The following is a 27,260-nucleotide window of genomic DNA, read 5'->3' as shown; positions in this document are numbered from 1 at the left end:
TGAGCTTCACCGCTGTGGATTTACACCAGCTGGGGATTTGGGTCAATCACCATTTGGATGTCAGACTCAGACCCTGCTGTTCCCATCCCATCACCTTCTGTGCTACTCTTCCAGTGGTTCTGTCACTAGCCAACCTGTTCTCAAACTCTGTGGCACAAAAGCAATGAATGGACTAGGGTGGCTGAGTCACCACTGCCCTCTCCTGGACACAATGTGAATTGTAGACCCGTGTGGCATAAGACCCATACCGCAGCTAGCTACAAAAGGGTCTGTTCCAGCTTAGCAGCACGAGGGTGTGACTCTTACACCATGCCTTTGCCATAGATTTATGCTGACATAGCTCTCTTATTCTGGTGCAGGATGAGGTGTTATCCCCATATGACACAGCTGTGCCAACAGGCGTGTGGACGTTGAAGCAGTCACACTAGCAAAACTGTGCAGTGATGAGTGCAGCCTGTTTCAATCTGAAACGGGGGAATAAACTGTCCCATAAAAGCAAACAGTTCTGTCAGTATAAGCAGGGGGGTCTTCCTATAAGCACTTTAATAGCCATATCCCCGATACAGACATGCCCCACCACTACTGTACACTTCAGAGAGGTCACAGAGGTGTTACAATATCACAGATGAGAAAACAATGCGTGTTGAGCACAGATATAAAGTCAGAGTGTAACTAAAGGCACGAAGGGTCCCTTATCAGCCTTTCAGTTATGAGGTTTATTTTTAACTTGCAATTATACATTTCATTAAGTGCCCGAAGCTGAAATACAGCAAGATCCTACTTGCCTGTGGCAGTTCAAGTGATAGAAACACCCTGTGGATGGCAAAAGCCAGCTTTATTTTCAGCTCTGTCAGCTTACAAAAAAAACATAGGAACCAGCAAGCAGTCATGAGGAATTCACACACTGAGCTAGCCAGAAAAAATCTGAGGTCCTCTTCCCCTCTCCCCACCACAGACTAAGCCCTGCAAGGACCTGACTAAAGCAAAAGTCTAGCTAAGTTCAGCGTTAGACACTGGGAATCAGTCTGAGGTAGTGTCATGGGAGGTAGCATGCCATATAAACGTACTCTCTCTGTGTCTAGACCCATTCTTGACTCTCTCAGGCTTCGATGGGATTTAAGTGGCCCACAGGTCCCGCATGGTTCTTTCACCCTAATGAGCCAGAAAGAGCACCTGGAACCCTGATTTTGGGCCTCTGAGTTTCTACCAAGAACAAAAGAAGGCTTGTAGCTGGCAGCGATTCTCAGCCCAGATGCCAGGGCACCCTGGATGCCATGAGATCTTCTGAAGGGGGGTGGGAAAATGGGGATCTTTTGAAGAGTGCCCCAAAGCATGAGGATATAAATCCAAACTTGGTCTGTCCCTGCCTGGCCACTGCTCCACCCCCATCAACTGGCCCCTCTGCAAGGAGGTAGCACTGTAATAAATATATTAGCTTTTGAAATGGGGGGCACTCCATTCACAAAAGTTATGGAGGGGTCCTCAAATCAACTAAGGGGTGCCTTGAGTCTAAAAGGGTTGAGAACCCCAACGCTACAGCCACTGCCTCAAACACACAAGCCTCTGCTCTGCAGAGCTCTGACACAAACCATGCCCTGTGTTGCACTCAGGGCTGGGTAGAGACCGCATGCATTGCAGGGAGCCAGCTACTAACTCAGTCACCCACCCAAACCTCAGGAGGAAGGGGAGAGGAAACACATACTCAGCTAGATGCCAACACAGCCTGATGATGGGTGACTGAACACCTATCTTTGCTGGAGAGCTGATCAATTGATGAATGGGAGCGGGTACTTACAGTTCATTCAAAATCCTTATGTTCTCTTCCTGGGGTAAGACGCAGAAGGCTCAAGGTTGTCATGGTTTAGCACAAAGAGAGAGAGTGCCAGCCAGGCTTCTTTTCACACTTATTTTATTCTCACTCCCCACCCTGAAAGAATTACTTTAGAACAAGGTCATGCAAATAGCCTAGCATAGCCTAGTGAAGATCAAAAGTACTCACATCACACGTTGGCCAAGCTGCAAAGAGAACAAAAAAAGCCCCACTGCTGTGAACTTCTTCACAGTAGTGCCCTGCCAAGACCACTTATAATGAAACTGAACAGCAACAAAATAAAACAAAAAAAACCCTTGCCTAAAATGAATAGGCAGCAAGAGTGAGATAAGACTAATGAGGAAGTTATTAATCATAAAGAGCAAGGTAAAACAGCTATTGTCATCAGTTAAGCAAACCCAGCTGCCAGCAGGTCACTTCAGGAGGGCGAAGTTCAGAGGCAGGAGGTAGGTGAATACAGTTCTCTCTGATGGCTATTTCCATGCAATTCCCTTCCACGTTAAGGGCCCAGGAAAGAAGACTGTCATTGGCTGCATGGCACCTTTGAGGTATAAAGACCCCTCTCCCTGGCAGAGCTGTCTCTAGACTTCCCAGAGTTTAGCTTCTGATGCGATGCATTTGGGAACATATATGCATGTGTGTGTCCGGGGATGAATGCATGTGTATATGCAGGTGTGATGGCTGCTTGATTCCTGCCCAGAGGCCCCAAAACACCCAGGAGGTTTTCACAGGCCCATCGAGGGGAAGCATATGGTAGGCAGACTCTAGGCTTGTCCCGGTTGCTGCTCCCTCACTACTTCTGCCCTTTATCAGTACACCAGGAGCTGATGAAAGAGTCACTGGGGCTCTTAAATACATACAAAAAACTAGAACTCTTGATTTCAAAATGATACCTTTTATTAGACCAACTAGAAAATGGCAAGAAAATTGTTCTTTTCTGGGCTCTTAAAGCACCTGCTGGTATTTCAAAGCATCAAAAGAACCACTGTCACAATGCCACATTCTGAGACAAGGAGACCACTGAGCCACCAAACACATTTACAAGTGCAGAAACTGTGGCACAGGGTGGGGAAGCTGCTTGCCTGAACTCTCGCAAGTAAAGTCTATGGCAGACTGGAGGCAGAACCCAGGCAAACCAGCTCTCATTTGGCCTGTCTTCACCTCAGAGCAGTGCTGAGACTTAATTAGCCAGTAATCATTAAAGCTGCAAAAAAGTACCACTGAAGCACAAAGTGGCACAAGGTACAAATTGCACTAATATTTCACCAGAGATTGTCCTAGTGAGCAGAGCAAGCAGGAAGACCTGGGCATACAGTCTTGGGACTAGCATGCTCTTTACATACACAAACACATTGGGGAGGGACATGGGATGGCCTTATCCAGTGCAGCAGTGCATTTGCACCCTCCTTTGACTGTGTGGTGCAGCACACCAAGTGCTCTTAACTCAGTGGCATGTCAATGCAGTTCCAGTCACCAGCTGGTCTATTCAGGCTCAGACCAGAGCCCCTGCTTTCACAGTGCCCCAGAGGGCAAGGGGTGAGTGCCACCACTGTTCATCCTCCCTTCCACCTGCTGCCCCTCCTCCCCTCTGCTGAATTAAGCAGCAGGTGAAAAGAATGGACAACGAGCAGTGGTGTTCAGTCTCTGGGTGCCAGAGTTAAGTGAAAGCAGGGATTTGGCCAAAGTCTATGCTGATCAGCTGGTGAACTCAGAGACCATCATGTGCATGTGCTACACCGCCAAAGGGGATGTGGCTACACCTCCTTGCCTCGATCCTAGATCCACCCATGGCAGTTGGCAGCATTTTCTGACAGCAGGCCTGATGGGCCAGGTCAAGTTCAAGGCAGGTCACCACTAGGACCTGGCCACTGCTTCTTCCCACCACCACTGCCCAACCACAGTGCAGCACAGGCAAAGTCCCCAGCCCCACTCTCAGCTTCTAAGCCCTCAGGATTAGGCAGCTGGCATCTGAGCAGCTGTTATTCCCCTGCTCTACCCCTCCTCCACACACACACACACACAGAGTTGTAACCAGATTTTCTTGCTCTCCTCCTGGCCTCATGTTCTCTGCAGAAAATGTTCCTATCCAGAAACCCCTCCCGAATAAGGAGGTGGGTAGGGGTTAAGAATTCCTCAGTAGGCCTGTCCCATATTATCCACACTTTGCAAGCTCTATCCAGCCTTCAAAGCTAGCCCTGTGGTTATCTGTAACAGCCGCACTGGGATTGGCATGGCCATTGCGTTCAGGAAACAAGCCGTGGGATCCCCTAGGGAGGGCTTCCCAGCAGAGGTTAGATAATGAAAGAGGGAATCCAGTAATAAGCCCTGTGAGCGGAGGAGCTAGCTTGGAAACATGTCAAGTGTTTACCAAGCTGGTAATAATCAGAAGGAGGAGGGGAGGGGGGAGACGGTGGAAACCCAGAGGTTACTGCCAGCAGGCGGGAGTGGGCTATTTTCCAGGGATGGGGAACAACGCTGCTGTAGCTTAATTACCACTGTGTCCCTCCCAAGGAGACTGCACTGATGGAAGGGCTGCGCTGAGTCTTGCACAGTGGAAAGAGGTCACGTGGGAAACCAGAGGCTGCCACACACCTCACTCACGATGGGCATGAAAAGCTGGATTCTCCTCTTGCATAGGTAGATCAGGGGCAGCCCTGTTGGAGCCAGGGAGCTGGTGCAGTAGGGCTGGGAATTATGTCCCCTGGCATCAAAAGATGGCACAGATCTACTGGGGCTGGAGAGGGCAAAGGTACAGCAGCTTGGCTTTGCCAATACACAGGATGAGGCTCTTACATGCAGCATATACCATGACAGTGGAGACAGAGAGAAGCTGTAGCTTCTCTTAGTGCCCCACACCTAGAAACTGGACCGAGATCACCTCACACACTCTTTTCCCTGAAAAATACCAATCCACTTCCAGCCATTGCAGATCAAAGTGTTTCTGGAGTATCTATCTACCTCACTATATTTTCTCAGCTCCTGTTATAAAACCTGGAGTGCCTGGCCTGGGTCTCATTAGAAACCACCACACCCAGCCTGGGTCCTGTTATCACACCTGTAATACCCCATCCGGGGTCCCATTATAACCTGTGATGCCCTGGCAGTGCAAACTTGACAGGAGTGGGGGAAATGAGGCAGTATGCCAATGCAGCACATCCTACAGGATTCCTTCTCTGCTGGGTCAACCCCCTTGTGGCCTCCAGGAAAGCTTCTGGCCCCCACATTGGGCCTAAACAACAGTAACATTATTCTTTTGCTTGGGCCAAAGGTGACTCAGGTGGCTGTAGCTGGCTCCCCTTCAGCCCTCCACCACTGCTCAGTTCAGAAAGAACCCCCATGACAACCAGGGCAGCGAGGGGCTGCTTAGGGACACCTGAGACACTCCTGTGCCCCTCACAGACCTCCCCACTTCCAAAGATCTTGCACCCCTATGCTGCATCCCCCACTGTCCTCTGCAGGCCTCCTGCGCCACCCATCCCACTCAGGCAGAGCTGCATCCCCAGTGCCGGCCTAGCAGCTGCAGTGCTAACCCATGTAGCACCCTGCATGCAAGTGAAACAGTTCAGGCCTGTGTGGAAGAGGCAAAGAAGCTCTAGGACCCCAGGAGCCTCCACTCAGCAGGAGACGCTGGGACTAATGGCCTGTGTCTCCTCCTCAGACACATTCCTGAGACCTGAGCTCTCCAGTGAGAGCTCAGGAGTGGAGGACCCGTATCAGTATCAATTTGTTTTGCCAGCAGGGGCTTTCATGTTACTGTGAGTCTGCAGAAGAAAGGCACTTAATGTAGCTGGGCATCTTCCCTTCCTGGGTGGGCCAGCACTGGGGCTGTGGGGGATATCAACCATGTGCCAATTAACACTTAAGAAAACAATGACTACAGCAGGGGAACCTACAAGCCAGGATGCCCAGGATCCTTTCTTGGTCCTGCTAAAGACTTGTTATGCCTAGCCACATCCTCAACAGTCTGCAGCACCTGCTTTTTGCCAGGAGCCTGCCCTGAGGTGCCAGAGAGGACCTGGCTCTCTGGGCAGCCCTGCCTCTACAGCTCTTGCTGACTGCAGGGTGCCTGCCTGCCCCCATCCCACCCCAGAGACAAGTCATCTGCTTCTCGGGCATTCCACAACGGCCCCCCTTGCCCACCCCCTCCAAAAAGGATGGAGACCCTGGGTGGGGCAGGGCATGGAAATCAAGCATCACTCCTGCACTGAACTCCAGGGCAGGCTTGCCACAGAGTTTCCATCTGATTAATGACCTCTTTCTGAGGAAAACCAAGACTCAGGGCATGACCCTGAAGCCCCTGGCTCTCCAGCATGGGCACTGCTGACTGAGCTGGTTGACAGCAAGGGGGAGGGCCCCTTTCACTGCCCCCTCTCACCCTTCAAAGGTTTTGCCAGGCCAAGGCTGCTGGGCCACCAGAAAGGGGCACCTACGGCCTGCCTCTGCCCAGGCCATTTGTCCTGCTGATGCAGCCACAGTGTTCGATGCATGGAAGCAGAGGAGGGCAGGAATTCTCCCCCTCCCTCACCTCACAGGGGGGCATGTATGTCTGCACGACAGAGCACTTACTGATCATCGCCGACTTTCTTCACCCAGGCCATGTCCCGCTCAGACTGACTGGTTGCCAGGTCCTAGGGAACACCAGACACCCCTTCTTAAGGTCTGCTGTGTCCCCTCACCTTATACCAGTTTCGCCTGCCTTCCAGTTCCTCTCACTCCAGTCTCTAGGATTCCCATTAACACCAGTGATTCCCAGAAGCTGGCTGTCCCATCTCTCCCCTGGCTTTGCGAGGGAGGGACAGCCCTACAGCAAGTCAGCCAGGTGACACAGACTCGTACTACATATGTGATGACCCCCGTCACTGGATCTGTAGCCAGGGTTGTGCCAAGGGCATTGAGTCCCAGGTCAAAGGCAGCTGGCACTATGGATGAAGCCCACAGGGCAGTGCCAGACTCGCCTCTGTGCTATAGCCATGGACAATAGGTTCCACCTGCCCCATTCCTCTCTCCTGCAGTAAAATGACCCCCAGAAGGGTCCTCCCAACCCCATTATCCCCACCAGGGACAAACAAGGTCCCTCCTCCAAGCAGGACTCCTTCTAGGAGGGAACGAGCAGAACTAACAATTCCAGGTACTTAGGGATTTGGGTTCCAATTTAGAGGTAGTGGCTCTCACTGCCAGCTGCATACAATGACTGAACGAGGAGTAACAAAGCAACCAGGCGCCCGGGGCAGTGGGACACATGGGGGCCAATGATGGCTACCCCAGTCACCCCACTCTAGTTACACTACTGCTCTGCACCACCATGAGGGTCACTGAGGATGCTCCAGATTTAGCCAGTGTGAGACATGGTAGAATCTGGTACCGGGCAGGCCAAGTGGCCAGACAGGCCAAGCAAGCTGGGTGGGCAGGGTTGGAGGAAAAGGCAGTGTGCAGACATCCCGTGATGGTCTCCTGACATATCCACAGCTGACCTTTTTCCACATAACCCCAGAACAGGTAAGGGCCCCCTTCCCACACAATAAGCCACACCATGGTGCCCTGCCACCTCGCTCACCTGTGCCCGGGTCTCCTGCAGCTGCTTGAGTTCAGCCTGCAGCTGCTCACACTCGCCCTTCAGCTGCTCCTCCCGGTGCTGCGAATGCTGGGCTTCCTGCCTGGCCTCCTCCAGCTGGGCCTCCAGCCTCCGCACTTCCAGCTCGCTGGGCTGCTCCAGGCTCCGGGGGCTCTGCCAGCTCATCGAGCGGTCTAGCACTGAGAAGGAGGGAGGGCGACAGTGCAGCTGTGGGGCAGCGCTGGAGGGAGGGGGCAGACCCACCCCCCCAGCACTGGCTGGGGTTCACTGGCCATTGCCAACACACCATGCCATACTATCAGAAGGAGCTTCAGGAGAGGATCTCTGGGCGCCAGGGAAAGGAGCTCACAGCCAATTCATGAGCCAATACCAGAACCCTCAGATTTGAGCAGGGCTGGCCATGACCATATGTGGACACTGCAATGCACAGCAAAGACCCAAGTGCCAAGCCCCAGCTCTGGCTACAAGAGTAATAATTTGCTCAGCAGCCAGGGAGGTGTGCACATACACATTCATGCATGCATCCACACGTGTGCATCCACACATATGCACAAGTGCATACTCACACACATCAGTGATCCACAGGGCCTTAAGTAGCACAGTTCTGCTCCAAGACTGCCACCTGCCTCTCAGAGCACCGGCTTGATAGACCCAGGGGCCAGATCCCCAGCTAGCTTACGTCAACGTAACTCTACTCACGTCAATGCAGCCATGCTTATTAGCACCCGCTGAGGATCTGGCTGCATTCCTCACGCCCTCAAGATGGCAGCCTCATCCTTGGTGTTCAGTTAGCCCTTTCTTTAACTATGCCAGAAGGCGGGTGTCTGCCGCAGCAGCCCGCACCACTGAGCATCAAGCTGCTGCAGCAAGGACAGCATCACTATTACACCATAGCTCAGCCTGGAAGCCTCCTCTGCTAAAGGACCAAAGTGGTGGCTGGTGGTTGGTTGGGAAAAGGGGAAGGTGGGGCAAGAGGCTGCTGTGGGTGGAGGTAAATCTGAAAGCAAAGCAGCCTGTTTCCTACTGCAGAAGTACTCACTGAAGTGGGCATAGGCATCTTTTGCACCAGTGACCCCTCAACAGTCCTCAGGACTCAGTAGCAAACCCAGCAGTAGCAAAAACCCAGAGTCAGCTGCCAGACAGCAGCTTTGCTTTGTGGCCCATTTCTGCAGTAGTATGAAGGGAGACAGGAACCCCAGCCTAGACCTGCTATCAAGCCCTATGTTTGGTTCTGCCCTTGCCTTGCGACAGAACCTTGGGCAAGTCGCCTCCCCTGGGTGGTGTCTCGGCCTCTCCCTGCCTGTGATACTACTGGGTGGGGGAAATGGTGACCAGCTCCTGGAGCAAAACCCGGTTCCCCTGCTTGGAGATCCAGATGCTAATGAAAGTGCAAAGGCAATCGCTTTCCTCACCCCCTCCCGGCAGGCAGAAAGTCAGCTGGGAAGCAGGAGCTGCGACTCAGCAGGTCTGACTCAGCGCCTGCTCCCTCCAAGTGCCTTCCTAGGCATGCAGTCTCAGTGAGGTGATCTCCAATTACAGGCCTTGGACAGTGGACGCCCCGCCACACCCTCCCAGCAGAGCCCCAAGATACTGCCTGGCTCTGCCAGCTCCAGCCCTGCCTCCACCCAGACTGCTCCCCGTGCCCAGGATCCAGCTCTCGTCAGCTTCTGCTCTCTAGAGCGCTGACCTGGCACTAAATGTGCTGTGCGTGTGTCTGCGCTCAGCCAGCACTTAGACAGGCTGGGGGAGGGACCAGGTCCACCAGACTCCACATGTGGCGCTGTGACCCAGAAGGGATCACATTCAGACGCCAGTGCCTAGGCAATCTCATTCCCCAGAGCTATCACAACAGAATCAGTGTTTCTGGCTATGGGGCAGGTGGGGAGGGGTCTGAAAAGAGTTTGTGGCAGACTTCAGAAACAGAGGGTGGAACCCACAAACAGAGGGGCTGTGGCACCCTCTGCTGGCTGGAAAGCATTACATGCTGAGACATGGGATGAGGCTGCTTCTGCCTCCCAGCTCCAATTCCTTTGGGGAGCAGACCCCATGCTGTCCTGGGTGCTATTTTCAGTGGGACGAAATCAACTGCAAGGGAAATGCTGATACCCTCACCACCCTGCAGCTGTCAGGCTGGAACTACAGAAAGTAACCCCACAGCCTGCACTGTACAGGAGGCTCTGGCTGGAGCTGGCAGCCCTCCAGCACAGGAAGGGCTTGAACTAGTCCCTCTCTGTCAGACAGCTGGTGACTGGAGTCTACTCCGTAGCCTGGTAGTACTACCCAGAACTGCTACAATTAGGTGGCAGTGGGGCCAAAGCAGAAGCCTTTCTGATACAAAGATCTCAAACCACTTCCAGGGCAAACTCTATTCCCTACCACTTACAACTGGAAAAACTGAGCCTTTGGGAGGCTATGGAGACATGATGTGTCCAAGGCCTTGCACTGAGCTAGCAACTATATCTTCTGACTCAGACCCCGCTCTGCTCACTGCACAGCCAATCCTAGCCTCCAGCAGCCCCATGCTACCAGGAGCCTACTTGACCTGCCAGGAAACACGATAGGTGACAGCTGACTTTTGCTTGCGGGGGGAAGCACAATGACCCATTGCAGTAGTGTGGGGCAGTGCTTAAAGCAAAGGGATTAGCAGCCTGGACTCCTGGGTTGCTGCCACAACTCTGCCCCTATCTTGCCACCTTTGGGGAAGTCGCATACTCTGGGCCTGGGTCCCTCCACATGTGGAAAGAAGAGATAACAATGTCCAGGCTCTTTCGCAAGGCACTTTGGGATCCTTAGGACAGTGACAGGTACTCCCTTGAATAGTCCCAGTCATGCTCAGGTGCCTCTCATACTTCTCTGGCAGCATAAAGGGACCAGAAACAGATCTAAGAAACTTGCCTGGGTGTAAGGCCATTACACTTCCCTTATTTGTAGCTCTGGAATCAGGGGGGTGTTAGGGCTGGTTCAGGGGGAAAAGAGCCAAGAACATGGACCTGGCTGCAACATAGTGTACTCCAGCCATCCCCTACTTCCCAGGGCTTGTATGAGTTCATGCAAAGCAGAGTGTAAGTTAGAGAAGCCATTAGACTGCTCTAAACAGCACAGATTGAGCAAGCTGTTGGCTGTCCCAGAATACCAGAGGCAGAAAGGTAGCTTAAAAGGAGCTGGGGACCCTAGCTAATGAGACCACAAGTTCTCAGGCTCCTACAAAGTGGCTGGCACTGCACTGAGTCCCACTAAGAAGACCAGAGCCTTTCCTGGGGCAGATATGCAAGACTCACCGTGCGTCAAGGCAGGGCTGCCATGGAGTGACAAGTACTGGACCTCCTGGTTCTGCAGCTGGGAGTTAAGGTTCTGGAAGGAGCTGCCATCTCGCTGCCGCAGCTGCTGCTCCAGGTTCCGGATGCGATTCACGTGCGTTTCCACCAAGGCTCTCTGGGGAATGGGAAGTGGAGAAAGACAGGGTGAAGGAAGACCTCCCTGCTGGGCACACCACCCACTCTACACATGTAGCCTCATTCAGGTACCAGAGGAGGGGAATCCTGACGAATGCATTCAAGGCCTTTTGCACATACACCCGGTTCTCTTGGATTTTGCCCAAGTGAGGTGCCTGGAGCTGCAGACTCCAAACAGAGGTGCAAGAACTCCAGTGCAAAAGGCATGGCTGCCATCTTGACCAGCACTCCAGAGAGTGAATTGGGGGGCATCTACAGCTAAAAGCACAAGGTAGATACTTGCAACTCTTCCTGTGTGGAGCAACCTGAGGTAGAAGGGGAACTCCCTCCCTTACCAAAGTATACAAACACCTGTGAGATTTATTGGCTAGACCAAGTCCATTTCTGAGGGGAGATTTTCCAAGGCACAGAGGGAACTGGGAGCTTAACCCTCTTGGGACCTCTTGGGTCCCTTTGAAAATCTGACCCAGAATCTGTACACAATGGACACAGACAAGTCTAAAGCCAGGCAACTTGTATTACCCCTGTGGTAGCAGTCTCTGCCCAGAGGCCAAGGAGCCTGAACTCCCATTTCTCCCCCCTCCAGAAAGGCTCCATCTGAGGCAAGACTGAGCCCCATTGCTAGGGAGTAGCATGAGAAGCCTCCTCTAGGCCCTGGAAGTTGATAGAGAACTCCACCTCCAGTGTTGTCACTCCAGCTCCTTTCACCCACGGCCAAATCCCAGCTGGGGTAAATCCACACAGCTCCACTGACACTTTGTGCCCCAACAGGCACCCACCTGGCAACATCTGTGGTCACTGCACCACTGACATCACAACAGCTGAATGTGGGATCTGCTTTATGAGAACCCTAGCCAGCAAAATCCCTCCACCAACACCCTCTCTCCCATTAATGCCTGAATCCCAGCCCCTTCCAGGGCAGGAAGCAAAACACTGGCTCCCTGTGGAGTGTATTCCTATGGGAATCATGCCTGGCTGTGCCCAGGTCCTCAGCTACAGCATAATAAGTGGAGCAGAGCAAAGGATTCATAACAGGATGATAACTAGAGCACAGCCAGCAGCTCACTACCAAGCGTGGGCTCCACACGCACTGCTCTCATTCACTTCACAGGATGAAACACCCTCCACTGATTCAGCTCTCAAAACCCTTCAGGACAGGAGGATGGATGCTGCGGGAAGGCGGAGGATTTTTGCAAATTCCATCCCATTTCAGTTCCTTTCTGGGATGTGTCTTAGCAGTAGCCAGTCCGTTGGTATCATTGATAGTCCCCAGTTGGACAGGAGCGACCCACAGAACCATATCAATGTGATGAACATAACTCTGGGGGCACTCACGGGGAAGGGTACTTCAAGTCTTGTGAGCAAGCCCACTTTGATTTCCCTCACTGAAGACAGTCAGGCAAGCAAAACTTGGCTACGGAATGGCATATAACCAAGATGGCAAGCAATCAGCAATAACTAAGATGGTGGCTCCATTGCACTAGGTGCAGTCCACCCCCAAAGCAAAAGATGGTTCCAAGCAGCCCACAGACCACATACAGAAGAGGTTCCTGAGGCTTCCTGCTCTATACACTCTGTGCATAGGTCTTTACTGGAATGAGCGGCTTGGCTGCAGTAGGCACGACCATCCCTGTGCTTGCAGTAACCCATCCAGCTTGGGTACTGACAGCAGGGTTTCACCCACACCAAGGTACCAAGAGTCCTAGCCTCACTGCCCTGGGTGCCCAGCTAACTGGACAAAAACCAATTTGGCCATACTACCATCACTCTGACTGTCAAGCAGACAGGCCCTGGTGATGCAGATAATTTAAGTGACTTGTCACAGGGCCCAAAATTCATCCCAGATCCATTCACTGTCAGCCAAGTGACTCAGCCACAAGGCTTTCCACCTCCTTGGGATAGGAAGAGAACTGATGGGATAGACCAGCTATGGAAGTCACTGCAATTTGGGGAGTAGGAGGAGCCAGTGGCCGGGGTGGGAGGGGCTTTCAGTTCCATGCAACATGAGACCCAATGAAGAGCTGGGCTGCAGCTGGCAACATAAATTCTGCTGTGTCCGTGAGGCCTGGTGAGGACAAGAGCACTTCACCAACGGATCTGTGATGGGGGGCATTTATTAGTGTCACAGGCAAAACAGCACTGCAGTAAACACAGATCCAGGTGCTGTGCAAGCAAAGGCACCACATTCTACTGTCCAATGCAGGGATGCCAGCACCACTGCAATGATGATACTTTAGGGTGCTCAGCACTCTCCTCAGACTGTCCAGCCAGGGAGCACAAAGAACTCAACTGAACTTGGCTCCACCAGTGCAATACAGAATCCCTTACCCCCATTTCACAGACTCCTGGGGAAGCAAAGTGATCTGCCCAACATCAATGCTGGGGCTAAGAACCCAGGAGCCCTGACTCCCAACCCCTGGCTCTAACCACTAGCAAGACCCCCCAGGAGCCATAGGAAGAAGCCAGCAGGCTATCTTATGTGTTCATCTGGCCCCCACTCTGGAAGGTATCTGAGCACCTCAGGGCCAGGAATGTCTTTATCCACAGAGCAGCCCTCTGAAGCACCCATAATGCTTGGCAGATGGGGAGCTGAAGTGCAGAGGCAAAGAGACTTGATCAAGGATGTGCAAAGGAGCCTGTGGCAGAGCTGAGACTTAAACTCATGACTCTTAAGCTGATTAACCCACAATTCCTAAGCAGAAACACTAACCACAAAGCCAGCTGGGAGATACTACCTCCCCCAGCATCTGGATTCCTCTAGCATACTTATACTCCAATTGTTATGTACCCCAGATGTGAGAACACACACAAGATGCATATGCAGGTACAAACACGCAACCAAAGGCAAACACACCCAGGTCAGAGTTCTCCCTGGGACCTACCATCTCCCCCAGCTCTGACTCCAGGTCGGTCTTCTCCACACACAGCTTCTCATAGGCCTGGATCATTTCATCCAGCTGCTCCTCCCTCTCTTTGCTCTTCTGCAGCTGGAAGGCAGGAAAGAGGAGCTGTCTGGAGGTTGACGCAAGGATCAGAGGGCAGCAAGACCTCCTCAATGCTGGTAGGACTGCAGGGGAGTGACTGATAGCAACCAGTAACATGCACTGAGGACTAAAGAACAAGATCTGAGCCAGCAGAAAGCTCCTATCTCCAGTGGAGCCCTCTGGTACTTTAGTACTAGGGGAAGACACTGCTGCTTCAGCCAGAGGGGCGGATGCACTCACAGTGGCAGATAAGAAGTGAACTCCATTTTTTACCCATAGTGCTATTATAAGCTGTAAGAATGCAGAGGCCACTTCCCAAATGCAGCCACCTCTGGAAAGCAGCAGGACAGCTACTAAACTTCATGCAACAATGTTTCGGAAGAGGTAGAAAACACCATGCCTGGTTTAGATAGCTTTGGGAAGGGGGGTGGATTTGAAAACAGCAAAGTATAATGACCTGGGCTGAAATTTGGACAGGGCACGAGAGCTGACCTCGCCCCAGCCTGAAAATGCCCCATGTTAGGGACCTGCAGATCTCCCTAAACAAGCCCATAGACTTCCTTCCTCACACACACATACTTGCAGTGAGAAGTTCAGGTACTTTCCTATCCCAGACCCTACTGCTGCTCTGGTCCCTGCAGACAGGAACCAAGAGCCTCAGCAAAGAAGCAACAAAGCTCCATGCATCACCCCCAGGGCTCCCTGAGCCATCAAAGCCACACACCTCATGCTGGAATTGGTTTAGTTGCTGTTGGAGGCTGGCCTTCTCGCTCTTCAGCAGGGAGCTTTCCTTCATGTCATAGACCGAGAAGATGTGCTCCTCTCCGAACTCGCCAATCACTGGGTACTGTAGCCATGGAGGGGGTGGGAAGAGGTGAAAGTGGACACCCTTGAGCACCAGCTGGTTCAGCACAGGACTCGGCATGGCCCCAGGGACCATCATCATGCTAAACACACGGGGAACTGCACGCTCTGGGGTGTGTGACAGTGGCTGCAAGCCCAGAGCTGCACATGACTGGGTGCACATGCCTCCAGCTGCACCACAGAGCTGTGCTACAGGAATACAGAGCTGAGTACATGAGGTTGGAAAACACACAGCCTCATATGTATGCTCCTGGGATCCATCCTGGAGCTATCCCCTCTGTTGCTGCAATGACCCCCTAGTCACACGCCACCACCCACCCACCACCACCATCCGTGGCCTTGCTTCTATTGCCACCCACCCCAGACTTTGGCACAAGTCCTGGGGCTTCAACCTCCCTTGTGCTGGTCTGCCCACCTTGGCTACGACTGGGCAGAGACTGGAGAGAAAGTGAGAGGTACTGACCTCCTGCATGCATCTCACCTTGATCTCGTACATCTTCAGCCTCCTCTTCAGGGTGGAGTTCTCCCTCTCCAGGCTGGTCAGGCGGTTTTTGATGTCGTCATAGGCCGTGATGAGAGCGAAATGTGAGGCAGAGCACATCTCACTGGAGAGGTCTGTGTTGGGGCTGTCCAGCCACTCCTCATCTTGGCACAGCGCCTCCTGGGTGAGGATGCTGATGTCATCCTCGAACATGGAGTCCATGGCACGGCTTGGGGCAGGCAGTCAGTAAGACTCCCCAGGGTACGTCGGATCCCAGCTGCAGAAGAACAACAGGGATCAGGTTGAGGAGTGGCTGTCATTTGACTACTCATTTGCACCTGGGGTGCAGAGGTGCTGTGGCCTAGTTATGCAAGGTGCTGTACAACCAGTGAGGCAGCCAGTGCCCAAAAGGGGCTTACGATCCACAGACCAGTGGCGCTCAATGTTTTGGTCCCACGAGCCAGGTGTGGCACAGGGGCTGTCTGTGGACCAAATTCAGCCTTGTGGCTTGGCACTGCCCCGTCCTGCCAGGTTTGGGTCCCAGGGGCTGAACACCAGCCTCTCCCATGCCCCTGCACCAGGTTTGGGCACTGGATCCAGCATGCAGAGCCTGGTGTTCCCCATAGGTCCAGAGATTTGGCAGTGAGGGAGCAACAGCACTGCTCCCCCACTGCCAAATTTCCAGACCTGTGGGGAGTCCTACTGGTCAGATGACACAAGGCTGTGGGCTGCCTCTGGCCCTCGGGCCAGAGGTTGAGCACTCCTGACATAGACAAAAGCCATGGTATCCCCATCACACACAGAGGGAACCAAGGCCCCGAGAGATGAAATAACTTCCCCAAGGACTTCCAGGGAAGCAGTAGCAGAGGCAGGGAGTGAACCAGATCTCCCATTCCAGCTGAGCCATTGAACCCCAAGGTCTAAGCCGGGGATGGAGAGAATGACCTCAGGCAAGCCCAGGGAGACTGTCCTCCCCAGGGAGAGGAAATCGATGTTACTGGAGACACTGGAAAAGCCAACAGATTGAAGCCTTAGGGAAGGGATTGGGGTTGGGGAGGGAAGGTCTCACCCCATCAGCGTGATGTACTGCTGCTTATTAGCAAACTGCTACCGGAAAACCAAAGCCCTATACAGATGCTGCTCTCACAGACTGCCAGTGGATTGTGGACCCTAATCCTCCATCCTTCTGAGCGAGAAAAAGCAAGTAAAGAACCTGGGGAACAATGGGATGAAAAGACTTCAGTGCTACCCTGCCAGTGGCAATGGGGCAGGCAGGGAAAGAGTTGGTGTGCAGGACTGGGAATACTGACAAATCCCCCCCCCCAAACCATGAAAAGCTCGGAGACAAAGGCAAGAAGCAGAGATGCTAATTACCTCACAAGTCACGGGGAAGGAGAGGGAAGCTGTGCTGTGTCTAGCACCTTCCCCTTGACAGGATTAAGGCGCTAGGCAAATGTGACTTTAACTCCACCCCCGCCCCCCCGAATCCCCAAACTGGATCCAGGCTTTGTGTTTGCCAGGGGGAAGGATGCAGGGAAAGCAAGGGATATTTTGGCTTTTAGGAATACGTTAACTCTGAGGCCAGTGCACACAAAGCTCTTAGAGACAGGTCAAGGATTTCCCCTGCAGCTGAACAGCCTGTCAGAGCCAAGACACACCAGCCTGTCACCAACAGCTCACAGGCGGGGATCACATCTGTCCATCTTTGACTTCTCCAACCCTGCCTGGTCCCATTTACAGCCATGAGCATGAATCTGGAGCAAGGCACAAACTGTGCTGCAGTGAGATGCCTCAGGCCTTTCCACCTCTCACCTGCCCTGGTCCCTCAGAGTAGTGTTGCTCACTCCTGTGCCCATTCAGGAATAAGCTAATGCTGGCGTGAGCACCCTGGAGGCTGGCACAAGTGCACAGATGCTGAGGCTGGCCATCCCGCTTTCACTGCAGATGGGAGCGTTACACTCTCATGCACAGACAGGGCCTAAGTGTAATGATTCCCCTTTGTTCTGCTACTCAGGCTCAGAGAGCTGAATTCAGACAGGAGCCTGGGAGCTGGAGGGACTTGCACCTTCTCCAGCATCTGCATCATGTCAGTCTGGGCCATCTCAGCCAAGTGCAATGGGATGCACCAAGGGGAGGGATCAGTTACATGTCAGTGAGTGGGGGTGAGAGTAAAGAGGTCCCTGTCAGTATAAAAGATGCACTGCAGGGAGCCTGGAGAACATGAGACTGACTCCAGATTCCACTCCTCCCTGCTTCATGGTGCAGGGAGATTAAGTGACTCTCCCAAGGTCCCACAGGAAGTCTGAGCCAGAAATAGCTCCCTGCGCTGATGACTCCGCACTGATGACTGAACCGCAAGGCTTCTCTTCCCTCCTATAAATAAAAGGTAAAAATGCAGTGCCCTATATAAAGACATGTTCGTCACTAATAGCACAGACAGCCTTTCTGATTCACCGGGGAAATAACACCAACATACGCACACACCTCACACCTCTGCATGCCAGAGACCTGCCTTAGAGCCGGGGGAGGGGGGCAGCAAGCCTCTGGTCTGTAGGTCACCGATTCAAATGCAGACCAGGGCAGCAGCGACTAGAAGGGAAACCCAGCTGTTTATTGAACTCAGTGAATGAGACGATAGCTACAAACCTGCTCTACCGTGGGCAAATGCCTCCAGCGTAACTGGGCGCTTTGCTAGCTGCTCTTAAGACTCATCTTTTCCCTCACTGCCACCTGGCTCAACAGCAGCTGACAGTGTAGAGGGGCTGTCATGTCTTACCTCCACAGAGCATGGACAGGGACTGTGCAGATGAGGGGGGGATATAGTGGCTGGGGTGATGGAAGAGGCCTGGATCAAATCCTGGCTTTGGAACAGCCTTCCTCACTGACCTTGGACAAGTCACTTAGCCTTAGCCATCCACTTCCCAAATGGGGGTTAATACTTCTGTGTAGGCACCCAGCTGGACATAGAGCAGGGGTGGCCACCCCACAGCACATATGGCACAAGTGGCATGGGAAGGCTCTGTGTGTGCAGCACACAATGGATTCAGGAGGGAGCAGGGAGAACAGCAGCAGAGAGGGAAGGAAGAAGGCGGCAAAGCAGCAGATCAGGCAAGGAATGGCACTCAAGGAGGGTGTGCCTGCCCAGAAGGCTGGCTCTCACTGACATAGAGTGATGATCAGAGTACCAGGCAAGCAGCATGGGTGAGAAGACCAGACCATGGACTGACCATCAGGGAATGTGGTCCTGTCCCCCTCCACTACCACCCTGCTGCTTGACCTTGAGTGTGTCACTCCCCTCCTCCCTGCTTCTTGTCTGCATTAGACTGCAAGGTCACCATGGCAGAGCCTGCTCCCCCTTCTGTGACTGTGCAGCCTCCTGCATGCCATCCATCATTGGTAAGGGATCTTAGACTATGTCACCCAGGCAAATGAAGCCTGAGCATAGCACAGGTAGGGACATCCACGCCAGCTCATGCAGGTAACAATAGGAGTGAAAAGCTCCAGGCTTCAGCCACCAGAATACAAACCCCCTGGGTGCCAGATCTGGGCACCAGCGCTTGCCATGTTGTCTTCATAGCATGCTACTCAAGTAACCACCTGCTGTGAACAGCCAAAGCCTGAACATAACAACTCATGCTAAACTTTCTGCTCTGGCTCACAGATCTCAACCCCTGTGGCAGGTCACTGTGCATCACATCCGCCCACTTTTGACTCCCCACCACACCAGGTCCTATTTCCAGTGGCGAGGAGGGGAAGAAGGCAGTCTTTGGCCCGACTCTGGAGCATGGCACAAACTCACACCTCTGGAGCTGTGGTGAGATGCCTTCACCCCTCTGCCAGCACAGCCCTCACGGTTTGAGCACCCTGAGGCTAGCATGACAACACTTATCCCAGTAAGTGCTGTGGCTCTTTCATTCTGTTATAATCATGGCCAAGGCCAAGTGTAATGAACTCCCCTTGATCTGCTGCTTGGGCTCAGAGAGCTGAATTTAGACTGAGTGCCTGATGGCTAGAGGGACTCATGCCTCCTCTGGCATCTGCATCATGTCAGTCTGGGCCATCTCAGCCAAGTGCAGGGGATGTACAGAGCATGTGCACATGTCAGTTACCTGTCAGTAAGTGGGCGCAAGAGCAAGGAAGTCAGAGTTGGTGCAACTGACACTCTGAGTAGGCACCTAAACACCATTCACACACTCGTTTGGCTATGTAGACGTACCCTTACATGATACTGTTGCTACGTACGAGATCTCAAGCTGTTGATTTAGTGATGCAAGATAAAAAGCCACCCAAAAACACTTATTTCCCAAAGATCTTTTCTGCGGCTTGTCTCAGCGGACGGCACTTCTGCACACCCAACAACACAGTGTTCTTTGCTGAGGGAATTCCAATTTAAATACATTCAATTAAATAAAGCCCACATACATCAAAGTGCATCACATCATTACGAAGTAGAACCCAGTCGGGGAGGCAAAGGCATGAATGCACACACCAAAAAATCCCACGCTGCAAACAAGTGGGAGACAAAGATTCACAGGCCTGGCTGGTCCAACTCCCACAAACCCCATTCAGCCCCTTGTATACTCCAAGGAAGCTTGTCTCAGACTGGCAGGCCCAGGGTATCAGCTGTTCATGTGACAGCTCTGATGTACAGATGAAGCTTATTTCCATGTCCCACAATCCCCCACCTGTCTTGCTGCCCAGGGAGGATGAACGAGTTGCCCCTCAGTTCCCTGATATGCAAGTCACGCTGCAGCGCCAAGAGACATGGGCAGTGCGCCCTGCAGTTCATGGGCCACACATGAATAGGGACTGCACCAGCGAAGAGAACAGACCAGAAGGTATGCCACAACCTTCTCCTGGCTAACTTCCATGGGGAGCTGACACCATGTCAGATGGGGTCACAGGTGTCAGCAGTGGCATCAGTGGTATAAATTCACCTTATTTCAAGACGGACCTTGATCCCTGCATGAAAGGAGCTCCAGGGTGGTTGCAACAGTGGGAGAGGGAACTCAGTGACCCAGCCAGTCTCTTTCAGTCCTGCACTGCCCAGTGCATCACCTCACAAAGCAACTGCTCTCATAAGTGCTGGCATAGACAACCTGGGCTAACCTAACAGTGAGGACAGACCTGGGAAGAAGATGAGGCCTTGCCCTTGCTATGAAGTCAGCCCCAGCATTGCTCCTAACTCAAACTCCCACCAACTTCTCAGGAGACAGCATACACACCGGCCCTATGTGTGACCTTGGACCTCTCACTTCCCCTTCCTGCACCTGCTTCCTCCTCCAACCTGTTGTCCTCTCTGTCCATTTACACTGGGGAGCTCTTTGAGTCAAGGGCTCTCTTGTACCATTTCTCCAACCTGAACCCTCACAGACTCTAGCCAGGACCAGAGCACTGTTGAGTCAGCACAGAATAAATACTGTGCTTGCTTTGAACAGCCTGCCATCCAAGCAGCTCACAGAGCTGTTTGGAGATCCTAAGATACAAATCATTAAAAGCCAGGTACAAGAGGGGGAGTTATTTACCTACCCAGACCAAGGAGAGACTCCAGACTCCCCAGATCAGTGGTGTCATGCTGCCTCCCTGTCTTTACAGGGCTACAGAGACCCTGATCTCAGTCAGCACCTCTGGGCAATCAAGGCTAGAGACTATAAATAATAAGATGCAAACTTCTCACTCTGCAGACCAGCAATATTTCAAACAAATTAAAGGGACTGTGAAAACAAATCCAATCCCCCAGACTGAGCCCTCTGGACTCCAAATCCCACCATGTAATATCAAGGTTAATTAAGCTCTTAATCATCCTTTCAAGCCACAGGGCTACTCAAATATTCCTTCTCTCTGACCCCCTCACCCCCAGTACCCCAGCCTGAGGACAGGGAGTACATCCAGCACAGATAAGAAGGCAAAAGGGTGTCCTGGAACTGCAGGCCTCGGCAGGAAATGCTGGCATAGGCTGAAATCCTGTCAGGGAGACAGGGAAGGGCTAAACAAGTCATTGTATAAAAGTCCAGGGGGAAGAGGAAGGCTACACGGGCCCTCCTTGCTCCCTCAAGATGTGTCCTGTTTTTCTGCTGTATTTAGGGAGAGGCTATCAAGCCAGGGAACAGAAAAAGCCAGGGCAGTGAGCAGTGCTGGGGGTAGGTAATGACTGAGTGCTTGGCACTTAGGCCAGGCCTTGTCAAACAGTCTCTGCAGGCTCCAGCAAGACTCCCCAGATAGGTGCCACAGCGCACAGGGGTGGGGCAGGGTTTGGCAGAGCTATTCAGGCTGGGAAATCGAAGCATGTGGCAATTCATGCCAAGCTTTCCTGTAACTTAGCGCAGTCACCCTCAAGATACCATGGGGATCTGACTCAAAGGATGCCACATCACTGCAGGGCTGAACAGCAGGAGCTGCCTGGGCCTGGAAAGGCTGGCCCTTTTGAAGTGGGGGTCCCTAAAGAACTGCCCAAACCAGTGACCCCCTGTAATGATGGCTGTGCCCCAAACACAGTGAGAAGCCATATCAAAGCCAAGGGACTGCCAGTCCCTCACTCCGACCACTATTCCCTAATGCCCCGCCAGAGCTGGGACTAGAACCCAAGTGCTTCAACTTCCATCCTCCCCCTGCACTGCCTACTAAGCTGCACTTCCTTCAGCCTCTGGCTCTTTCCTCCCTACTGGTCCACATCTCAAGTGAGGATCCCCCAGGGCCTCTGGCCACCCCAGATCCCTTCCTAATACAGGCACAGCAGGTCGCGAATGATGGACTTATGGGGCTGTCTCAACAAGGTATCTCCCTGCCCTTCAGGAACCGCTCACTCCATATCACATGCTCCCGACTGTTAGTTTACCCGTGTGCCCAGCCCAAGGCAGCCAGCACCATGGATGTGCCAGATCAGGGCCAGTCTGTTGGGAGGTTGGAGTCACCATGAGGCAGCTGCTCTGACAGACCTGGGAGCACCCTGGGCCTGCCCTTGAACTGTGCCAGGGGAGAAGGGTTTCCTCAGAGGCACATCTGGATGGGAGTTTTGCTCCAGACAAGCAGCATAGCTGAGCAAGCAGGGCTGGGAGCCAGGATCCCTTGGAGAGGCAAGCAAGTAGAGTGATTAGAGCAATGGGGGCTAGGACTCCTGGCTTCCATACCCACCTCTACTACCAGCTCATCGTGTGTCATGGCGCTGTCTGCCTCTCTCTGCCTCAGTTTTCCCCTCTGTCTAATGTGAACATGCCACACCTCTGCGAGATGTCATCAGGCCATTTAGTACCATGCACTCTATGGCACTTCAGTGACTGCAGCTGTCTCTGACAAACCAAACTACTGAGCTATGCATTTATTCAAAAGATGAAAGGGAGCAACATAGTCACTACAGCCTGCCCCCTTATCCCCTGTCATTCATTTAACACTCCCTCTACATTTTTAACACTGGGTCTGATGCAGAACTCTGATACATTTAAAATGCAAAACTCCTCTCTCAGGGGTTCTAGGTGTAGGGATCTGGGGAAGCTGTTTGGTAGCTGAGGAGCAGACAGGTGAGGCTTTGACACCTAGGAAGGTTTGGGGAAGTTTCATAGTTTCATGGTTGGTAGGGTTGGAAGGGACCTGAGCAGATCATCAAGTCCGACCCCCTGCCATGGCAGGAAAGAGTACTGGGGTCAAAAGACCCCAGCAAGGTGATTGTCCAGCCTTGTCTTAAAGACCCCCAGGGTAGGAGCCAGCACCACTTCGCTTGGAAGTTGGTTCCAGATCCTAGCCGCCCTGACAGTGAAGTAGCGCCTCCTGATGTCTAATCTGAATTTACCCTCTGCCAGCTTGTGACCGTTATTCCTGGTCACTCCTGATAGTGCTCGGGGGAACAGGGACTCTCCAGTGCTTGCTGGTCCCCTCTGACTGTTATAGATAGACTGTTATAATATCGTGCTAATGCATTTATCCCAATCAGCAACAAAATAGTTCCCAGTAGTTAACGTTGACCATGTCGTTATTAAGTTCCAGAATTAACAGCCACGTCCCACCTTCCCTGCTATTGTGTCAGACGTCAGCAGGCTCAAGCAGCCAGTACCACACAAGTTGCACATAACTCTGCATTACAAAGACAATCTTTACAGACATAAGGCCCAAAGATTGCTTTGCCTTCAACGCGAACAACCAACAAGCTTCAAACTCCCCAGCTGCAGAGTCTTGGGGCTGTAAGAACCCAACAACTGGTGAGGCTCACTTCAAGTACCAACCTACAAATGGAAACAGAAGGAAGGAAAAGGGAAGGCATCTGACACCCAGAGACGTTTTGCCACCATACGGTCAACCAAAACGTACAGCCTCTGGGGAACTCTTGCACATGGGCCTGTCCTAGATGACCTTAACACTAAGAATCCATGCATGAGCTAAGGTCCCACAAAGCTTTTCCACAGGGCAGAGGAGCTCCCCCGATTTCCTTGGCGGAAACCCCCGTTCCTGCACCATGGCATGATTCATTCCAGATCATCACACTGTGCCCCTCACCATGGCCTTTGGCCTCCCTTTGGTCTCCAGCAAGATCTGATAAATCCCATTGAAGCCAATGGGAGTTACTCATCTCCTTTCCTCTGGGGGAGGAATTGGACACCTGCTCTGCAGCATGCTGGCCAGCTGGTACATTTCAGTGGCACTGAACAGAGAGCTGGTTTGCTAAGCACTTTGGGGATCCTCCAGGGACAAGAAGTGCTAGAGGAATGAAGGAGATCATCTCCCTGCCTCACTATGCTGCCCAGAGCCAGCTGTCACTCTGGGAGGGGTGGCAACACTCAACCTGCAAGTGAACTAGCAATTGGCTGAAACTCACGTGGATCTCGATGCTTGCTCCTCATGCCCTCTCCAGCCACCGCCCCCCCCGAGTCGCAAATGACACCAGCAGGACTAATGGGAGCTTCTCAGGCCCAGCAGGTTTAAATGACAGGGGATGAAGATGACTCAAAGCAGGAGGTTTCTTTCCAAACCTGTATTGTACCATCCTCGCCACTTACAGAAGACAATCCTGCTTCTCCCCTCACACCCCCCACTACCTAGCAGATCTAAATCTTTCCCTGCTTGCCCTGAGCCTCTTGATTACTCAGCTGTGACAGGAAAGATTCCTCTCCTAATTGCTTTTCTTTCCCTTGGCCACTTTCTCTTTCACTTTGTGATTGAAACAACAGTGCAACACTGCACAACAGCAATGGCTTCAGGTGGGGAAGGCAGAGGTAAGGGAGATGGAGCACAGGGGGCGTGACATACATGTTGGTGCAGCCAAAGCGCGTCAGGTGTGTAAAGGTAGTTCAGCAAACGTGCAGGCATGAGGGAAATAGTGGGGGAGTAGGGTGCTAGTGGCACACTGAGGGAAGGTGCCCACTTCCAGCTGTGTCATAGACAAGCATGATGGCACACATGCAAATAACCATGTAGCTGTGTAAGGCATGAGCTGGATTGAGCATGGGCACACGCATGTAACGGCCATGTGAGCATGCAATAGTGACCAGACACACCAGGATCTGGAGAGTGAGCTTGAGACATGCTGGCGTCCGGTGCATGCTAGGTGCGCGGGCAAACATGCACACATGTAATGTCTGCACTGGTGGGCAAGCTTGTAAGAAGCAGCGTGCATGTGCATGCAAGCAGGTGAGAGCCCCTTAACCCTTTCCTCTCTACTCTCCTGACTGCAACACAAACAACCACCATCGCAAACAATCAGAGGAAGCCAGAGCAGGCCTGGGAACCAGCCAGGCGCCCTGGCCTCTGCCTCAGCCAGCCTAGGAGACACTTGCAAACAACAAAACACTGCTGCCTGCCTTGTAAAGCTGCTGCTTTCACCCCTATTGCCAGCTCCCTGTAACTCTGCTCTGAGCTGCAGGCATTAAAGCAGCTCAGCCTGCCAACAGAGACCCCCTGCTCTCTCCCACCCCATACACAGCTGTCCTGAGCCTCAAGATGTCACATCAGCTTCCACATGTTTGTCTCCTGGCTCTCTGAGCCCAGCAATGGGAGGGGGAAGGGTTTGAGTGGCTACCTACATGGGCATGAGGAGCTCTTGGCTGCTATGCTGGGAAGAGGGGTCAGGCAGGAATGGGTCACGGGGAGGGGAAGCAGTAGGATAACTATTTACACAAGCAGCCAGGCAAAGAGGGTGCAGGCAGCCGTGGGGGCTGGCAGGGCAGGGTGCTACAGCTGCAACGGGGTCCTGGGAGCTCAGGTGCGGAAGCCCAAGCAGCAATGGGAGGCCAGGCCTTTGACTGGAGGGTGTCAGGATACACTGGGCCCCAGAGGCACGAAGGCAGCGTGGAGCTTGGGACGGCTGGGTCGGAGATGCTGCGGGGTCTGGGGTGGAAGATGCACAGAGTCGGCATGCCGTGGGCAGAGCGGCCACGCATCAAAAGGGGTCACTGGGGCAGGAGGGAAACCTCCGGCTGTGGGGGGAGCATGCGCTGGGAAGAGACTGGGATGGGGCAGTGGGGGAGACTGCTCAGTGGGGCGCAGGGTATTAGCAACAGGGCCGGGTGGGGGTGGGTGACGGAGCTCGGGCCGACACGGGGTCAGAGGTGCCCTGGGCTCCCCCGAGGGGCGAGGGGCAGCGCGGGGGGCCGCAGGCGCCGGGCGGGGGCCCCGGGCGCGGCCTGTGGGGAGGCGGAAGCAGGCCCCCGCAGCCCTGGCAGCGCCCCCGGGAGCTCCCGCCTCGCAGGCCGGGCGCGGGCGCGGGGGGCGCAGACTCACGGCAGCCGCGGCCGGGCGGGCTCCATCCTCCATCCGCGGCCGCCGCCCCCCGGCCCCGGGGAAGGCGGGGGGCTGGGGCGGCTCCGCCTTGTGCGACACCGGCCCCGGCTCCGGCTCCCCGCGGCTGCTCGGACGCTGCTGCTGGGTCTCCCTCCAGCTGCCGCCGCGGCTGCTGCACACACGCACACGCACACACACACACCGACACACGCACACAGTTTCTTCCGTTTGGAGCAGCACCACGTGGCACCCAGCCCTGGGCTGGGGGCTGGCCCACGCCTCCGCCCTCGTGCCCATCCTGGCGCCGCTTCCCCGCGGCCCCCCGGGGCGGGATGCCCAGGCGCCCCGCCGACGCCGGCGAGCTGCGAGCACGCGTGCCCCGCGGGATGCCGGGCACTCCTCTGCCCTCGGGCCGCTGCCTTGCCGGGTCGTTTCCCAGCCCGGGGCAGCGCCCGCTGCGTCCCCTGCTGCCGCGCGTCTCCAGCCCCGCCCGCGGCACTCGCAGCGGGGCACCTTGCCCGGCTCTGCTCTGGGGCTGGCCACAGCCAGCGACTTCACCCCTCTTGCAAAAAAACAAACAAACCAAAAGAAAGTGCCCAGTGCTTACTTGGGGGTGCCCAGATCTACGCCCACTCTTCGCCGCCGGATCTGATTTGGAGAGGTGTCCCCAGCTCCCCCAGCGCACGCTGACTTCACGGGCCCCGTGAGCCCTTTGGCAAGCCAGTCTCTTTTAAAAAGCTATAGGCAGGCAACGAAGATTCCCCCGGGCGCTTTTGGGAAGCTAGGCCTCAGAGGTCCCCAGCCAGAAACCCAAGCATTTTTTTTTGAGGGGGGTGTTCCTCCCCCTCCTGCACAAGCATCTGCCAGCAAATCGCAGTAGAGCTGGCAGGTCCTGGATAAACACACCAGGATGCCTGTTGGCATTATCGATCCATTCAGTTTATGGAGTAGATCGGCAGTTTCGAGACGGCTGCATGGTTTCCTTCCATTCTCAGTCCCAGAAATGTGATGGGCAGAGGAGAATTGCTCTTTCCTCTTTTTTGTGGGGTGGGGGAGTCTGGCCTCCATGGTGGTGTTTGTGTGCAGACAAACCGAGATTGGCACAATAAGCTGGCACTTTGGAAAAATCTCCCCAGCCCTATTTTTCTTACTGATCATTTCCAGGCTACAATTTGACTGGACACTTTTTTTGCAGTGGCTGTCTATTTGAAATGTGTTCTGCATACCCAAGGGAAAAATAAAATATGCCGATCTCTCATGATGGATGAGACACTCACACACACGGGCACGCACGCTTTGTGTGAAGCATTAAGCAGAGATAGAGAAATTAATCCACACCAGAGTGTGGGGGGGAGAGGAGGGGGCCACTTGT

The 27,260-nt window shown here is 53.7% G+C and overlaps 1 protein-coding gene across 3 annotated transcripts in view; it reads right to left on the bottom strand.

Moving 5' to 3' along the window:
* Positions 1–26,116, bottom strand: part of TBKBP1 (TBK1 binding protein 1) — a 56,768-nt gene extending 30,652 nt beyond the window's left edge. For 2 of the 3 annotated variants that reach the window (XM_090044603.1, XM_090044601.1), the window contains exons 1-7: positions 25,889–26,116; positions 15,185–15,461; positions 14,564–14,686; positions 13,738–13,842; positions 10,682–10,835; positions 7,386–7,582; positions 6,398–6,459 (exon numbers count right to left, since the gene is read on the bottom strand). In XM_090044603.1, coding sequence (XP_089900729.1) covers positions 6,398–6,459; positions 7,386–7,582; positions 10,682–10,835; positions 13,738–13,842; positions 14,564–14,686; positions 15,185–15,406 — 863 coding nt within the window. In that variant the 5' untranslated portion in view covers positions 15,407–15,461; positions 25,889–26,116. Of the gene's footprint in view, positions 1–6,397; positions 6,460–7,385; positions 7,583–10,681; positions 10,836–13,737; positions 13,843–14,563; positions 14,687–15,184; positions 15,462–16,253; positions 16,398–25,888 lie in introns of all 3 variants that reach the window. The other variant, XM_090044602.1, reaches the window with a different exon arrangement.
* Positions 26,117–27,260: the final 1,144 nt, after the last annotated feature.

The sequence above is a fragment of the Crocodylus siamensis genome, chromosome 4, assembly GCF_052110815.1.
Source record: "Crocodylus siamensis isolate JL-2025a chromosome 4, ASM5211081v1, whole genome shotgun sequence".
Classification (NCBI taxonomy): domain Eukaryota; kingdom Metazoa; phylum Chordata; order Crocodylia; family Crocodylidae; genus Crocodylus; species Crocodylus siamensis.
This window is presented reverse-complemented; position numbering and strand designations above follow the sequence as displayed.